Consider the following 18,956-nt stretch of genomic DNA (forward strand, 5'->3'; position numbering starts at 1 on the left):
TTTACTTTACATCAGGTTTTTTTTAAAAAAAACCAAAACCTTTCTGCTATCAGTTCAAGTTCTTCCAAGTTTTTACTCTTAAAATGGGTAAGGAGTGAGAGCCTCCCATATGATCATGTAATCTTACTGTCCTCACTTTCATCCTTCCCCTTTACCATTCCCTCCCTGTGTTATCTCACTCCTTCTAGTGTTGTTCTTGTGGGCAGTGAATTTGTCTTTATTTGTTTCATGAAGCACCGTGCACATCTATGGGGCTATATAAATAAAGCAGGAAGACTTGTTTCCAAATTATCTTCGTTGTTCTATTTTTCTGACAAAAGTTTCAATTGTTCACAGGTGCAGCATAAAATGACAAGATAGGCCTTTTTCATCTTCTCCTATCCCCTACCCACAAACTCTGTAATTTGCATGCTTTATTTAGAAGCAAAGAAAAGCAGTTAGCTGTGTTCTGTAAACTTGCTTTGTTACAGACTAAACATGCACATAGGCAGACTGTAATGATTCACTGAACAGAATACTGAACTGTGTGCACTGCAGTGCTGGCATTACTTTATATTCTAGATAAAATCCACTGCCTTTGAAAACATGCTTACACTTTCAGAGAAAGATACTACAGTTGCAAACTTTAATCTGCTTACATGCTTTAAATCACCTGAAGTACAGTATTGAAACAGTGAACAATCAGTACAGGATACTTAATATGAGATAATTAAGGCACCGTTGACTTTAGAGTCCTATATATTGGAATCCAGTTGCTTAAGTTTTTCTTATACTGCTTAAAAATGTCATATTTCATAAACACGATGTATGAAATGTGGGTCTCTCATTACATCACAACTTTTTTTCCTTATCTACAAGTGGTGTGTGTGTGTGTGTGTATACAGGAACACATCATCAGATAGTTTAATTTGGAACAGTTCAGTTGTTTTACACTGAGGATGTCGGTCTCCTTGTTTATATGAGACAGTCTGAAACTAACAGTTCAACATTACATGTACTGCACATGGAAAGTGAAGTCTTTATAGTATGAATGTGGAAGCAATGCCATATTGGTTTATATTGTAGCAAGAGTTTAAACATCTATTGGAGTATGTGCCCAGATGGTTTTATCTGCCGTTCAAATAATTATACACATTCATAAGGCTAGAGATACACATATCAGGTTTATACAGTAGGGAGAATCAAGGACCTATTATGCTTATTGAAAGGTGGGCAAATTAGACTCTTCCTTAGATTTAGAGAGCTCCAATCAGGTGTGACTCATCAATGTGTAATAAGAAACTAATCTAAATAGGTACCATTATTAAAACATATTTGTAGATGCTAGATTAGCTGTAGAAAAACAGAAAGCCTTTGAGAGGAATGGGAAAAACACAGTCCAATGAAAAATACAGTGCCATTTATTCTCCTCATGTAGTGTTTGCATTTGTGAAAAGCAGCAGGATTGGACAAAGGAGAAATGGAATTTGCGGAGTCCCAATGGCTGTATTCTGCAGTGGAGGGTGTGAGATATCAAGGCTGTGATTGCATGTATTGTCAACACTACGTAACTACAGAGCAAGGCCTAATTTTGTTTTTAAAGTCTGCAGGCTCACCCTGCCAGTGCCGCATGCGAAAGTGTGCACACATTTTCAACAAATTGACCCGCACTGTTTTCTGTCTCTAAGACTCAGAAACGGAGCTGGCAAAAGGCCAAAGGAGTAAGAGGAGGCAGCCTCAAAAAGCTGTGTATTCTCCTCCAAGAAAGGCAGTTAAAAGGCAACATTATTTTATAATTGTGACATTACCCAAAGTACAATCTGGACTGATGGGCAGCTGTGTTCCCTCAATTCACCAACCTGGGGTGCCTCTTACACTGCTTCGCTGTGAGAGCAACCACTCCTGGTCTGTTCACACACAGCCTCCAGCATGTAAATTGCTCCCAGATATATAGTATGAGTGCTACAGCCAGCCACTCATGAATTACGTTGCAGGATAACACCAGCAGACCCCCAGTCCCAAACGTTCCCCCCAGCAATTGCATCTTGTACTGCCCAGTGCCATCCTGGACAGTACAAGCTCACATGAAGTTTGTCATTTCATTAATAGAAAATGATAGGCACAAATCTTGTTATCCCAAAAGAAGTTTCCCAAACACTTCAATCCAAACACACACTGGTTTAAATAAAACAACAAAACAAGTTTATTAACTACAGAAAGATAGATTTTAAGTGACTACAAGTAATGAAACATAAAAGTCATAATTGGTTACAAGTAAATAAAAGGTAAAACACACCTAATACCTAACTTAACAAGCTAAATGAATTCAAAGCAAAGATTTCCTCCCCACATGCTTTAGCTGGAATCCTTTCAGCCAGGGCCCCTCTCCCAGTCAGTGTTAGTTTCCTTGGCCTTCAGGTGTTGTTGATGTCCTGAGTAAGGATGAAGGGAGACACAGTTTGGGGCATCTGTTGCCCATTTTTTTTATCTTTTCCTCCTCTTTGAGAATCATCTCCGGCTGGGCTTCAGGAGACAGAAAATCTGTGCGATGGGAACTTCCAGCTGTTTCTTTGCCAAGATATAAATTTCTTGCTCACACCCTTTTTCCTGCCAAAGAATGGGCACTTAACCAGATAGTCGTCCCTTTGATTTTGTTGAGACCTGGCTGAGGCATCAGTTTTCTTTTTGTCTTTGAGAAACCTGTGGGTGCCTCCTTTTCTAAACTTGGCATATGTCTCAAGAATGTTATAAAATAGAATCTTATAACTTTACATACAATGTTGCCACACACATTTTACCGGACAGTAACGATCAGCAAATTATGCATTTTCAAATGTTACCCCACAAGGCATACTTTGTACAAAATCAATTATAATTTTGTAAAAAGGGATACAGACTGTCACACTAATGTTGCCTTATTGTCTGCTTTTTTAAACACTAGTTCTTCTTGGGGGGGAGTGTGCAAAAGTGAAGAATCAAAAAGAAATCAGCGTTGATCCAAACATTTGATAGGAGAGGTGTGGAAAAGCCAGGTTAGAAAACAGTTCAGCCAGAGAAAGAGGTACATCCCACTCATATACACCAATTCCTTCCCTGTCTTCCTTCAGGTAATTTCTAAAGACCACCTATGCTGCGAGGCATTCCAGTTAGGATGTGCTGCTCCTCATGTATTTCTTTTGTATTTTACCTGCTGTGTCTTTAGAGTGTAAACTTCAGGGCAATGTCCTGTTGTTTCAAAGATCAAAACATTACATTAAGGCCTGGGACTTGCTATATTAAGTCTTGGATTATTGCTAAAAATATTACTTCTTGGAGGGCCTAGTGACAGTTAAAGATCTGTGGTCCTTACTCTAGTTTTACACCAGTATGACACTGTCATAACCAGTGGAGTTACTCCTGTTTTATATCAATGTAACATAATGGTGAATCGGGCAATCTGTCTTATCCAGCAAAAAGGTTAGACTTGCATTTGGTGTACTACTGGAAAGCAGCATTTCTCCTCTTCGGAGAGGAGCAAAGCATTTATTTCCAGCTGTAAAAAGACATGAGACATCAGGTCTTAAAATCCCAGACAGTTTGCTAACCTTTTGCCACTTACAGTCTAGCTATTGACTTGAGAACTGCTAGCAAGCATACTCACCTGGACACTCTGGTTCCTTTCCTCTGCTCCAGTGACACAAAATAGCCAGAAACCCATTTTAACTGGTAGTTAAACTGAGTTTATGGCTGCTTGTCATGGTGGAGGTACAAAGCAGCTGGAGTGTACCAGTGAATCTGTCCCAGGGGGATCACAGCTTTCAAGTGGCAGAAAGCATTAATCATCACGTTGTGGTTGTGGATGAGATATCAGCACTAAAATCATGTGGGATTGAAGTTGTGGGTTAGAGTGCAAGAAGATGGTTGTGAAAACTACCTGGTTTTTAAAGCATGAGTCACCTAATTTTTTTAAATAGTTTTTCACATTTTGTATAATTTTCTCCAGTTAATAATATTTGTACTCCTGCTGTGTTTCCCTCTCACTGCAAATCTGAGCGACTTGTTTGTGGCTCTTGCTGATCACTAGATTGTATTTAAGTGTTAGAAAGTGTTTGTAAAGTTGTTTGGGAAATTGCAGTTTGTATTGTATTTTATCTGTTGTACTGTTTGGCAAATAATGTATAAATAGAGCCATAGAAAAACTGCTAAAGTTCCAGTATTAAGAATTCAAAGACTGGGAAATGTCAGATTTAAGAGGCCTGAATTTCCTCACACTAACACTAATGTAAATCAGGAGTAATGCCTTCGAAGTCAGTGCAGTTACACCCATGCAAAACAGGTGTAAATAAGAGGGGAAGCAAGCCGACATGCAGCCTTAGCTCTACTCCTGTATAAAATATATATTTTAACTGATTAGCACCCGTTTACTATTTCTTTTCTTCTCAAGCATTGGTAGAGCTTTCCTTAGTTTCATAGCATGCCCATCGGAGTTAGTTTGAAGGTTAACGACCTCATCCACTGAATTACACCTAAGAAAGGCCATGCTAAACAAGTCTATGCATCCGTCTGTGACTGTGCAAGTTGTTCAGGATTATTTCCTTCTTTCTCTCTGCTGATTTAGGTAAAATAGGCGATGAGTGACTTGACTCCTGAGATTAGATGCTTAGCAGAAAACAAGCTAATGTACGTTCCCAGTACTTAATTTTCAAATGCTTGTAACGTGTTCAAACCAAATTCCTCAGGAACAAGGCTATGCACTGCTCTTTTTTGAAGGCTGTTTCCGTGCTAAACTTCAAAACAACCATTTCATCTTTGCAGTTATTCCAAAAAAAATTGAATTATCCCCCATTCTCTTTGTTTTCAAAACTGGTCACTCCATTTTTGCTCAGACACCCCAGATAAAGTCACCTTTGGACAGAAACCAAATACGAAGAATTTCAGCCCTAAAGGTGAAGTCTCAAAGTAGAGTGACTCAGATGGAAACCATTATGCGACTTTAACTAAAGTAGGACATAAGCAGTGTCCCACAATAATAACTTTTTTAAAAATACCTTATTTGACAGCATAAACACAAGGACGACCTAGAACTGAGTGATCGTTGTTAACTTTTGGAATTTCCTGCCTTTTGAAAAGCTTGATTTTTCAATCTCCCCTTAATTTGGCATTAACACTGATTTTTGGTGAGGAATATTAAGTAACACAATATCCAGGAGCCAACTATTTACTTTTCCTGAGGCTGAGAGCAGGCACTCTAATATTTATATCTTTAAGGTAGATATAACTCAGAATTTGAAAACATTTTGTAACTGTTGAATGAGCACTCAGAATTCTATACTTACTCTGTTTATGTGAGAGGGGAGAATGTTCGGATGACAAAGCATCTCTTTTTGTGTTTCTATATAAGATGGCAATAGCGTCATTCTGACTATGTTCTTTCCAGTTATATTCACATATTAGATCAAACTCATCCCTCGCATAACTCCATTGTCTACAATGAAGGTGTACAAGGAATGGGTGGGGACCATTCTGTCTATAACCTCTATCTCATGGTTATTTACTATATTAGTCAAAACAACCTTTATTATTGTCAGACACACATAGATATCTTAATATAAGCAAATTAGGCTATGGAGTGCCATGGGCAATTGTCACTTCACAATTTTAGATTGCTTTGTGATGTCTAGTAGAAATGTGTTTTGATTTTCTAATGATCCAGGAGTCATGATTTCTTAAGAATGTCAAAACAGTTGTACTAATAAAGAAAGAGAGTAACAAGATAGAGAGGATATATTTCCTTGAGAAGAATTGTATACAGTGCAGAAAATATTAAAATTGAACCAGAAATCATTTATTGTATTTATATTAATAATTATAAATATTTGGTAATTGGCATCCATATTTCCCTGTAAGTATTCACGATGGCCCCGTCCCATGAGAGTTGGAATAAAAATTCCATTAGAATGTTGTATAAATACAGCATGTCTTCTTCAGCTTTAGTAGATTGTCTATGAGATTATCAGAAAGAGAAGTTTTATGGGTTTGTGTTACATTACTCTGCTATGATAATACAATACTGCTGGAAATGCTCTGTGAAATGTTTTAATGGTCTGATAATGGGGCCGGGAAATAGGAACTCTTGAATTTTAGTGTTGGCTCTGACAGTGGGTCCTTCTGTGATTATGGACAAGATTCCAAATCTCACTGTCTCTGTTCTTCATTTTAAAAATGGGGATAATTTCTAAACTCTATTTTGTTATTATAAAATACAAGTATCCAAAAAGCTCGGCAGACCAGGACACCTTCATGAGTGGTGCAATTAGAATCTCACCACCAGGAACTGAATTGCCTACAAAATGTAAAATCCTCAGTTTAAGAAAGAGCTTGCAGTGTTGGCTTGGAGAGCCAACAAATTCAGCACTGACATGAAGCACAGTAAAGCTGGGTGGCACTGGCTCTTCTAAAGCATTAAAACAATGCTTCTGGCAGTTCAAAAAATAAATAGCAAGGAGCAAAGCAGGGTGGTTCTTTAGTCAGCACTTGGAATATCGCATTTTGGCTGATGGGCATGACTTTTCTGTTTATTTGTATTAGTGTTAGTTTTCTCTAAGGCTTTGTTTTTGGTGCTAAAAAACCCCATTTTTCATCAGGCACAGATGAGCTATCCTGAGGTAAAAACACTGTGAAGACACAGTAAACATATCCTTTCCAGGGACTGACCGTCTGGAGTTTACTTTGTGTTAAAATGAAAGTGCCTTATCTTCACTCTATTTTTACCTTGAAATAGCTCATCTGCGTTAGTTACCCAGAGGCAAAAACGACACCTTTTTTATCAGCAAAGACAAATTGCAGTGTTGCAAAACACCATTGAAAGAGGGTGGGGCATGTCAGCAAAATGCCCTTCAATCTAAGATGACCTGCAGTGGGTTGGAGTGAATGCGTGATATGCACAATACAGTTCCAAAGGCTACTGCAGCTTGCTTGTTCCTACTTGGATAGGTGACTTTGTTCCTACTGATTTGTTCGCTGTTACTCACTGAGTTGTTGACCTCCTCCATTACAAGTTTCCTGCTTATGCTGTTAGAAAACAGAAATGGTATAAGTTTGATAGCCAAGAGCCTGATTCCTCTGGGGAAAGCAAAAGTGCATGAGGATTCCTTTCCCTTAACGTAATGGACAGATCAACGTAATTGATCCATGCTGTCACTGCTTCCTTAGCCACTTTTGCTTCTGTGACACCTTCCACTCCCACTCAAAGGAGAGGTCTTTCCCAACATAGCATAATTGTGGCTGTTGCGGCTTCTGGCTGTGTTCTCTTCTCCCAGTTGCCCCTCTACCTGTCTGATCCTGGTCGTATAACGTCCTATTGGCATTTTATCACAGTAGAAATGTGTCTTGAGGAGGGATTTGAATGAGGAGAAGACAGTGGTCTTGCACACTAACATAGACAGGGCCTCCCATGCATGGGGTGGTGTGGAAGAGATCACAGACTTTTGTGAGAGAAGTAGACAAACAAGGAGTCATGGCTGGCATCATTCATTCTCATATAATACCATTGATGAGGGCCATGTAAGTATCTAGGTAGATGGAAACAGAGGGGGAAGTGGGCAGTAAGAAGAGCATCAGCTTGGGGAACAGAGCAGGGAATTGGGTCTTGGATGACTGGGCTTCATGGACCATAAGACTGAGCTCAGGCTTTTTTGTTTATGGTCTGATAGTGCTAAATCATTTTATTTACCTGTTGTCACAGTTCAGGGCAACTGCACCTCTTGTCCCCTTCTAGCACAGGCAGGCTCCGAAGCCGTTGCCTCACTTGGGTGGAGACGTGTGTCTCTCTCCCTTTTGATCGGGTGTCTCCAGGCTGCACAACTCCCTGACTATATTGTGAATTTACCAGCAAGACAGACTGCCCAGCTGGCCAGCCTCTGCTCTTTGCTTTCTCTTCAGAGACTAATAACCGAGTAATTGCCCACAGTTATAAGTTACCACACCGCTCTTTCTAAGCAAGCACATTTTATTCGTGAGGTAAAAGCATCACAGAGAAAACATAAAAAACAATAAAAGAACCTACATATGTGCTAATAAGCTCACCAGACATTACCACACCCCAACAGGGGCTCTGGCTGTGAGCAGTCCTTCCATACCCCACACAAGGGTTTTCCGATGGTTTCAAGTTCATAACTCATTTTTGCCTAGAGCAAGAATACTCTTGAAAAGTTTAGTCTCTCCTACATAAAGTTCAGGGGTCTTTGATCCGGAGTTTCCAGGAGCAGATAATCAGTAGACAATCGGTTTCTCTCCCCAGGGCATAGCTTCAAAAGGCTGGCTTTGGAGGTGAGCATTTGTATTTCCCTCCTCTCAAGTACTTTCTAGGAAATTCACTTTACATGTATTGTCTGAAACTGTCCTTTTGAAGTTTTTAATTGCATTAATTGTCTTCTAGAAAAGTTATATCCAGCCCCACAATAACACATAAACAATTGCATTTTTAATACAATGGACCCCAAAGGTATTCAACTTAATGCCATAAAGTTTCATTTAATTCAACAAAGTTTACTCAGAGTATTATAAGAGATTGCCCCTCTTTGTCAGACTTGTTATAAATACTCTGTGTGGAGGAGCAAACAATAAATGGAATTCTGAGTTTTTAATCTCTAAATTTCTGCTTTTTTTTTTTTTTTTTAAAGATTATCATGTATATATTATGCCAAGATTAATGGCAGAATTTATGAATGCTGTATAAAATAATACAGCTCTAAAAGACTAAAATGGGGAGGATATATAAAACAAACCCATGTGTCCAAGATTATTAGGACTAGTAATCCGACATGTCAGAGTAAAATATAATTCACAAACTAGACAAATCATGAAACTACATCCTGGGTGAGAAATAAGATCCAAGGAAATTATTTCAGTGAGAAATTATCAGAAGACTTAAATGAAGATAGAATCTGAAGGCCCAGTCATGTAGGCATAGTGCACAGGACTACCGTTGATGCCAATGGGATCAGGTCCCAAAAGAATTACAGTATCTCTGGGCCCTAGCATTGAAACTTATTCTCAGTGGTACATTTTTCAGTCCATAGCTCTTAAGCTTCAGCCCAAGCTAGCTGTCCTAGTACAAGCCTGGGTACAGAGTCAGGTGACTAGCCTGCACGAAAGCCAGTGCCACCATGTCCACAATATTGCTGTTACCTGTGCTAGTTAGATATTGCTAGGACAGCTACTTGTGCTACAATCACACCTTCACTTGGAGTGTAAACGTACTTTTAGAGTGCCGCTAACACAAAGGAGGAGGTGTGCATGTAAACAGCAACCTCGTGTATAACTGTTCGCTCCCTACTTTGTGTTCTGCCAGACAGGGATTTTTCACTCCTTTTTTTCGCCTCCTCAGTGTGCAACAAGCACCATTTTATGGATAGCAACCTGCTCTACCAGTTCAGAATGAATTTCCGCCGGCGACGGAGGCTGATGGAGCTGCTCCCTGAGAGATCCCGCTTGATGCCAGAAAGTCACGACAGCCCCTTTTGCTTGCGCAAGCAGAACCATGACAACAGAAAGCACGCCAGTTTTCAATCAGGTGACTCCTTGGTTCTGTGCCTTTAATTTCTCAATTGTTTAACCTTTCCTTGAAGACGCATGATGTCCTGATATGTGCCAGGCCCTCTTCACTTTAACATGACGCAGATTTAGCCGAAGAGAAGTGCTCAGTGTATCATCCAGGAATAAATATCATATCCAGTAAACAGATTCTTCTACCCACTTGGCTTTTCAGATAATTAGCTACCCGTGTTGTTCTTTGCCCTTGTATAAGTAAAGGATTTCAAGTTTACATTTTTCCACAGGCAAAAATCAGCCAGTATGGAAGTTTTTCTTTTTTAAAATTTGGATAAAAAGATTTAAAAAAGCAAAAGTGTTTTGGCATAAAACATGTCGTGGTTTTGGGGGAAAGAATTCCTGAACAAATAGTACATGACAGTACATATCAGGAACCTGGATGAAAATAGGAAGAGAGCAGGGAATAACAGCAGAAAATATTCTGCTTATTAACGTGCCTATTTCATTCTACTGCACTGGCACCTAAAAATCACAGTGGTGGAAACATTAGACAATTAAATTAGGTGACTATTCTGACTAGGTGGAGCGTGATAGTATGGTTACAATATTACACATGAAAGCATGTTCTGTTGTTGTTTTAAACAAAGCAGGGGAAATGTGCCAAAAGAATCAAAACAAGTTCCCTTCTTCTCTGTATATTCTGTCTCCTGTGTACAGTGAGTCCCACCAAGGAGATAAAAATCGTATCAGCAGTAAGAAGGAGTAGCATGAGCAGCTGTGGCAGTAGTGGATACTTCAGCAGCAGTCCTACTCTCAGCAGCAGTCCCCCAGTATTATGCAACCCAAAATCTGGTAAGCACCTCGTCTTTTTGGAATGGTACATATTAGACAGCATGCAACTCTCTCTGAGTGAGGGTAAATGATTGTTTTTGTTGCTTCCTCTAAGCTTGTCTTTTGAGGCATATTTTAAAGATCGATAGATTCACCAATTTTGTGGCTTTTGACGGACCTTTATGATTATTAAATCTGACCTCCGGCATAACATGGGTCAGAGAACCTCACCTAATAATTCCTGCCTCAAACCCATAACTTTAGTTTGAGCTAGAGCATATCTTTTTAGAAAGACATCCAGTCTTTTATCCATTCTTACCTCCAGATTGCCGTATCAGTTGCCAAACATAAATTCTTCTCAGTTACACAGGAGTGACTTCGCTGGCATTGCAGAGGTGGGAGGAGCACTCAGCCTTTGGTAACCACCTGAGTTATTGTGTAAATAACACAGTCCAGAAAGTGAGCAAATGTAGCTTTGAGGATGTCAAGGACAATTTAAAACCTTAAATTAGTTTACATTTTACACCACTCTGTGTTAGAAGATAAAGGCAGTCAGTGTTCAAGCTCATTTTCTTTCTTTTCACAAATGGAAAGTCAGCCATTCATTCATCCAGGGCTAAGTTAAAATTGTTTGCACTTGTATTTTTATGAAAGGAAAAAGTAGATCGAGAAACATATTCTGTCAGCCTCTTTATTTGCCTTAGAGGGAGTCTTAAATACCAAAGCAGAATTTATTGCTCTCCTTATTACCATTAACTTTTTCCAACTTGGTATAACTATGGCCTGGGTGTTCTGGATTCAGTAGTATATATAGCTGACTGGCTGGAAATCAGAAGGTTAATGGAACTTTAGGAGATTATTATTCCCTCCTTATTCACGGCCCACAAAAGGCCCTTTAGTAGTCCTTTAACAAGGAGGGTAGAGCATGGGGCTGCATTCTCAGTGTGATACAGAAAGTGGTTCTGAACTGATGGTGTTGGGGCAGGCTAGGGAAGGGGCCAGTTGCTATGTGTAAGCATGGACTTCAGTGGGGCTATATAGGTTTAAAGTTACTGATAGAGGGCCAAAATGGCCAGTAGCTACTGTTCAAATCATGGGCCTTTATTCAGGCTCTCTGCAGGGGAGGGGTGAATTTTATCCTCACTGTGCACAGTGGCCATTAAATATAACAGGGTGTAAGTGTAACAGAGATTCAGAGAGGTAAAGTTTTGTTGTTTTATTTTCCTGGCTGTTAGAGCATTGCCCTGCCTGTCTTTGGCCTTTGCTTGGAGTCTTCAATAAATCCTAAATTAAAAGAACTCGGCGGCTTCAGTTTGGTCACATGACTAGAAGCCATAATTCAGTAGTGTCAGTGTTCCCTATGGAGGATATCTTCTTTGAAAATAACATTCAATCTTGTTGTTCATCGCACACTCAAAGTCAATTGCTGTCTACCACTCATCTCCATCTGGCCGTCTGTATGTCTCAGTTTGTGGCTGCCACAATGTAATTTTTTTTGGTGCACCTGTCGTGTATTCTCTCCAGAAATTCTTTTATGGCATATTCTAAATGGTGAACTTTTGCTCCCATTAAACCATTCATTGTACCCTGGAAATATTACTGTGACAAGCAGACCGGCATTTTTGTTGTTGTTGATAATCGTATGCATTATCTTAAGTATGCCTACTATTGCCATTTACGGCTCTGGTTATAACTGTCATGTGAGTAGTGAGAAGAAGCTTATCGTAAGATAGCCGATTACAAAACCTTGGAAGAAAAAGAATGTCTTGATACCTTTCTTGCATAGTGTTCTATTTAAAATGAATAATCACTTAGGGCTAAATTCTGCCTTCAGAACAGTTTAACAGAATATGCTTTCATTTATAATATTGTAATCATACTATCACGCTCGATCTAGTCAGACTTATTTTTGAGTCTGAAACAAGTACCAGTAAGCAGGGATCTACTAGCTTCTCTCATACTCCACATAGCCTTCTGCACAACTGGAATGAGTTTTTTAGAAACAGTTTCTCTATAGCAGAACCAAAATGATCAAGTGAGAAGAACATTAATAAACTGGACCTAGACCAGTTTTTGGATGAGTTCTGCTGTATTTCATGAGAAATGAAAACTGAAAGAAGACTTGGGCATGGCTTGGCCGATCACAAGGGAAAAAGAAATTATTCCCAAAGGCATAATTTAGGGAAACACTGTGCAGGATGCCAGTGAGGATGATTTATCTAATTGTGATCAGTTGAACCTGACTAAGCAGTGACATGTTAGGCTATAGAACATGTTGAACTTTTCTGAAAAACATCTTGCAGTACGTTAAGAGTAGATAACTAAAAGGGAGACGCTTGATCTGGCTTTGATCTCAAAAAGATAGAATGATAGTATTGGCAGAATCTGCAAAGTTTAATGCTTCAGAGTTAACTCAACGCAATTTTGTCAATATCCTAGTGAAAGAAAAAGTCTTTATTGGTTTATCTTCCTGATTTATTTTTCCTTCCATATATGGCATTTTAGGACATGTATGAATGTGTTAGGATGTTATCCCTGAAAATTTCCAGTTTTCTTCCCTTACAAAATCAGATGTCATCAGAAATAGTTTATCACTGAAAACAAAACGCAAACATAGTGATAATTAAAAAACAGAGGAAGCAAATGTAATTAATAGAGGACTTGTGTATCCATTGCCTTGCACTTTGTGCAGTCCTTTACACCTCTATAATATGGGTGTAAAATGCTGCAGTTCTGATTTTGTAGCATTTTACACACACTTTACCCTGGAGTAAATGACTGCACAAATACTGCTAATAATAGTGTTTGCTGTAGTGTAGGATTGCAACCAGACATAAGTTATTTAATCTGTCTGTCTGTCTGAGGAAGAGTTAGGATGCCTGTCACCATAGTATCTGAGTCCCTCCATGCACCCTATGTTGGGGTGGGATGTAATTCCAGAAGCAGGCAGTGGACCATCCTGTCCGGAATATTGTGATGACAACCCTGGCGTTTTGATTCTATATATGGTAGCACATTATTTTGCCAAAGGAGTGGGAAATACACTCCTAGCAAAACCTCACATCCAGTCTAGAGGAAAAAGTATGTGGAGCATAGTCATTTTTATGCTTGGGGGAGGAGTTAACAGCCTAATAATGCATTGAGTTCCATGTAGTCATTCAAAATTTGCATGGAAATGTTTTTACTACATAAATCTACTATTGTGATTGGAAGTCTGTTCATATTCCATATAAATGAAAGCTTTGAACCTGCAGAGCTTGAGCCTACAAGTAGTGCTGCTCAGTTTTGGGGAAGCTGGCCAACTTTAGGCACAGATACAGCCAGTTTTGAAATTTATATTCAGTAGAGCCTGATTTGAGACTTCAAAGTAAGTTAACTTCTAGTTAGCCAAAGGCTTTTCGTTCCTTACACTGTAATTGACTTTTTAATGATCTTTTACAACTTTCCATCAGTCTAGGCATACACTAAAGTCACAAAATATTAAGCTCTATAAATAAGATTGAGAAGAAATTGTATCCTAGAACAATTCTTTATGAAAGTTTCTTCAGAAAGGTTTGTATTTAATACTCCTTTGTATGTCTTTTCAGTATTAAAGAAACCCGTGACTTCTGATGAACTCTTGATGCCTGGAGCCCCGTATGCAAGAAAAACATTCACTGTACGTCTCCAGTATACATCTATCTTCTATATGTTGTGCGAATCGTGAGATTTTGGGAACGGGTTCAAACAAATATTTTCTGATGGTATGATTAGATCCTAATGACATTTTCTGATACTTGTGCTCTGAAAATCTCAACCCTAAGATTCCAGTAATATTAGTGTTATACATGTAGAGTCTGATTCTCCATTCTAGTATGCCATCATTTTACTAGTCTAACACCACTGATTTCGATAGAGTTACACTGGCAGAAATCTTGAAATATGTGTATTGTACGAATGCTCCTTAACTGTTTTTCATTAGTACTTAAGATTATAAGAAGATTTGAAATACATACTGTATTTACCTATCCAGAATCAAATTTTTAAGTGTGAATTGCATAGTCTAACTAGACTAATATAAGACTGAAATGTTGATTCATATTTAGTAAGAGAGGAAAAAAACCTTTTAAAAAGTAATAGTTTTGAACCTGTTAATTGGAAGCACAGCTTCTTGTAGCCTTTAGTCAACATCTCTGATGTAATTTAAAAAAGAAAAGTACCGTAGAATCAACTGCAATCATTCAATTGGTGGCTTTCTCTATAACTAAAGATTTAATAGCCATGCAGAGGTTACGGTAGAGTATTTCTATCCACAGAGCTGCATTTACTGTATGCTGGTGACTACAAGATGCTGAAATCCTGTCTTCAACCATTCGGACTTTACCTCATAAGTTACAAGGACACTGTTGTGTCTTTTTTTCCTTTTCAAGGTTATCGGCGATGCTGTCGGGTGGGGTTTTGTTGTGCGGGGGAGCAAGCCATGCTATATTCAAGCTGTGGATCCCAGTGGCCCTGCAGCTGCAGCAGGAATGAAGGTAATTTTTCATCACCTGTTTATTTAGTGGTTTTCTGTATCTCACAGTGATGCTTTCTGGCCAGTCACTGTGAAACACTAGTCTTTTGATTTTGTGGGTCAAATGTTGTTCTTTTCCTCCTTCAAAACTTTACCCTTCATCTTTTTTTCTGTCTGTCTTTGAGATTTTCTAACCCCCATTTTTTTACTAAAAGCTCCTCAGTGCTTTCTTTCCACAAGTCACTTCTGCCATATTTTATCCTCTCCCTTAGTCCTCTAAAATGCCTTTCACATTTTTCCAACTGTGTGAGGTTTCTATCCTCCTTCCCCAGCTCCACCTTCTCATTTATTTGCTATTTTTATATAAATTATAATGATGTATTGTTTATAATTGCCATACTGTGTCTATGACGATCAGGCTGTCTATCATACAATGCAAAATTAGCACTGCTTTCTTTTACTAAGATTGCTTAGCCATTGATTTTTCAAAGAAAAGTCGTTTAGGCCCAAGGCATACTTTTTAGAAAGAAAAAAACGCTACCGAGATTTTACATGATTTAATATGAACTGAAATGTTTTCAGCCATATATACAAATATTCTCCATGTGAAGTCTTTATAGACCTGATTACAAGCCCACTGAAATTAGTAGGAATCTTTTTATTGACTTCAATGGGCCTTGGATCAGGCCTCGGAATACATGGATTTAATAATTCTCCTCCGGAGTGGGAAACTCAAAAGCGACTTCATTGTGACAATATGTGTAAGAACTGACCGTCCTCTCGTTCCAATGTCCAGCCTGAGTTAAATGCAAAGGGTGTAACAAACAGCATACGTGGTGAAAAATTAATTGTTTTTTTCTAAATTCTATCACTTTGAATAATCTTCTTTAAAGCCTTAAAAAAAATCTCAACTATATCAACTTTGTGTGTCATCCTAGAACACTAGTCCTGCCTGAAATATAAAGGAGTTATGCTTCCAGGACTCAGACTTATTCCTATTCATGTTTACGTTTGGAACCCTGAACCTAACAGTTTACTCAAGTGGTTCATAGCAGTCTTTATTCTCTCCACATTTTACCAATTTATAATAATGTGGTTATACTCTGAAGTGTGACTTTGTAAAAATACCTTTGTGGTGTTTCATATTGTCTAAATGACTTCCGCTCTAATTTGCTTATTTCACCAATCAACATCGAGGGTTTTTGTTTCGTTTTGTTTTCAACTGTCAGCCCTACAGACTCATTCTGGGATGATAAAGTCAAGTGGAGTCCTGTCTATTTCATGCTTTATCACTTGCAATAGAGGTTTTACAGGCCAAATTATGCTTTCAGGTACACCCATGTAACTTCATTGTCATCTGCTTATGTCATCAGTGATGCACATGCATCCCAGTTGCTTTCAGGTGGGGTTCCACTGGTGTAACTGTCTGGAACTTAATAAACAGTTTGATACACAAGAAGGAATAGCACTAATAGAAGTAAACAGTAAAAACTCCTTTTAGTCTCTAAAATCAGCAGAAATTGCTCTGAATACGCACAGAGAGCTGATCTGATAAGTTCAAAAGTGCTACTTTTATATCATCTCTTTTCAGAGTAGAGCTGCACTTTAAACACTATGGCCAAACTTTTTCAAAAGTGGGCATCTCAGTTTATATTTAGGCACCTAAGTAGGTGGCTTGATTTTCAAAAGTACTGAGCACTTGCCACTCCTAATGAAATATAGGGGCTAGACTCCCCGGAAAATCAGGTGCCCATAAATGGAATTAGGTATTTAACTTGAGGCACCACTTTTGAAAAGCTTGGTCTGCTTATTTAATCTGTCTGTTTTCAAAACTCTTCTGTCTGGACTATTTAAAGGAAGTACATGGCAATACGATAGAATGACAGCATGCTCCCGAAAGTAAATCTTTCCCCTTTTTAGAAGCACATAGACAGGCATATATGAAATAGAACATTAGGCATAATAGCTGCTGGCAGTGAAGGTCTGTACTGGTGGAATAAGCTTTGTCTGCCACTGTTGCTCTGAGCACTACACCAAAGAGCCTATGACAAGGAAAGCTGGCTGTGATAAAAAGGGCAAGAATTTGAAGAAAAGCCCAGACTCAGCATGTCAGTTTGTATAAGAGTCCATTTTTGGAACTATGTCTTATGCAGTCTTGGCTAATAAAGCTTGTGTTTCCTCCTTCCTTTCACTTGCAGAACTTGCGTTCACAACAGAATTTGCGTTGTTGCACTGTTGATGTAGAAAAAGTCTTTTCCCCCACCTTCTGATACTGTGTGATACAGTAAATTAATTTATGTGCTGTAGGATGGAAAATAACATTTTTAGAAAAGCCACACAATGTTGTTTAAGAAAACCACATGATTTATGCTGTAGGCAGCATTCTTTAATGGTGGAGGTGATATAACTACAAGAGTGCATGATGGGACAATACAACTAGTAGAAACAAGTGTTCGATGCAGATCTTCTCTTAAGGACTTACAAATGAGATTTAAATAGGTACATTTTTAATTCCTAATTTGCTGATTGCCCCTCTTACACTGCTTGGGAAATTCAGCACATAGCACTAAGTCTAGGACAGGGACAGAGATCATTGTAAAAATGTGGAATATACATCTGAGGCCCCAGAATAATAATATTTATAGCTGTTTTATACCTAAGGGTTTAATATGACACAATTTGATAGCAATGCCACCCAATCCTTTCCACTCCATAAAACATGATAACATACTTTGGTTCCTCCTTCCCTGTCTTTTTAGCATTGAGATATGGGATATGGTATAACCTCTTATACCTCTTCTGCTTTGAGTATTGCTTTGGGATTATGGTACAGGACTCTCTCAATTCCATCATGTCTGTCTACATGGTTCTGCTCTCCATGTGATCTTTAATAGCTTGGCAGAGCTAGGCAGTCAGCTCCATAAATCTCTTCCTGCAGCAAGATATTTCACATTCACAGATGACTACTTTAGATCTCTGTTCTGAAATGATTCCATTGCAGAGTAAGGGCCACTGAGAAACCACAACTTCCACTGATTTCAGAGGCCATTGAGGGTACACAGCAATTCATAGTATTTGGCCCGAAGATCATGATCCTGCAACCTGTTAAATGGCTCTTGTGAGATGACTTTAGAGGGAACTAAGGGTGTCCAAAGGATGCCCTCCCCTCCCCATCTTACAGGATTGAGCCCCAAGTATCTGAATGAAAGAAACCATGGACAAATATTTACATAGTATAATAGCATATTGAGCTGTTGAAGCAGATGCAAAGTTCACTCTCAGAATTCTAATCTTATACAAAAATGTTACTGATTATATAAAAACATTAATGACATGGGCTGCCATCTGTTTCCAATTACTACTGAAACACTGATGCCAGTTGATATTTTAATATGGTTGTGTGACCAGCTGGCTGCTGAATTTGATAATTACATTAGACAGAGAGTGAATTCAGAAATGCCTTTATTTAGAAAGGGTGAACAATCAAAATGTTGATGAGAAATGGGCTACCTGGCATGTTGTAGCTATGTCCTTAAACACAGGCTATGTGGAGGGGGGCAGAGTTAAATATATATAATAATAGAGTGTGGGTAGTGTTACTAATGTAAAGGTTGGAATTTGTATGTGCACACAATTTTTAAACATGCCACCTACATATAAGAGCCCCAGTTTTCAGGAGCTCAGCACCTGATGGTCTCATCTACTTCATGGATTTGTGTGTGCTCAGCTCTTCTGAAAGATCAGGTGTCTATATATGACCTTAAGAGCCTAAATTTAAGGACCCATGTTTGAATGTTTTACCATAAAACTTGTTTTACAATAATGTCCAGTTCAGTTTTGACTTAAATTGACAAAAGGAAGAAAATTTCAAACTGAAACTACAACTCTGTCCTTCACTTATCCAACAATGAATGCCTAGGTGTGGCAAGGATTCAGATGCTTTATATGCTACATTCTGCAACAGAGACTCAGTTGGGTGATCAGAGAACAGAATTATATTTTAGCTTTGAATGTCCTGTGTCTCATGCTGAAGAAGAGCAAGTTGTAGCAGGAGATACATTTTCATTTATTTTTTTTAGTGGAAATATATCTTTAAAAAAACAAAGATGAAAATTGCTTTCAG

At 38.6% G+C, this 18,956-nt stretch overlaps 1 protein-coding gene across 1 annotated transcript in view; it reads left to right on the plus strand.

Annotated features, from left to right (window-relative positions):
* Nucleotides 1-18,956, plus strand: part of DEPTOR (DEP domain containing MTOR interacting protein) — a 98,005-nt gene that overhangs the window by 50,506 nt on the left and 28,543 nt on the right. The window contains exons 6-9 of the mRNA XM_067530828.1: nt 9,347-9,532; nt 10,228-10,362; nt 13,929-13,999; nt 14,751-14,855. Of these exons, the coding sequence (XP_067386929.1) occupies nt 9,347-9,532; nt 10,228-10,362; nt 13,929-13,999; nt 14,751-14,855 (497 nt within the window). The remainder of the gene's footprint in view (nt 1-9,346; nt 9,533-10,227; nt 10,363-13,928; nt 14,000-14,750; nt 14,856-18,956) is intronic.

The sequence above is a fragment of the Emydura macquarii genome, unplaced genomic scaffold, assembly GCF_026122565.2.
Source record: "Emydura macquarii macquarii isolate MOO-44397 ecotype Brisbane River unplaced genomic scaffold, CSIRO-AGI_Emac_v2 contig_369, whole genome shotgun sequence".
Classification (NCBI taxonomy): Eukaryota; Metazoa; Chordata; order Testudines; family Chelidae; genus Emydura; species Emydura macquarii.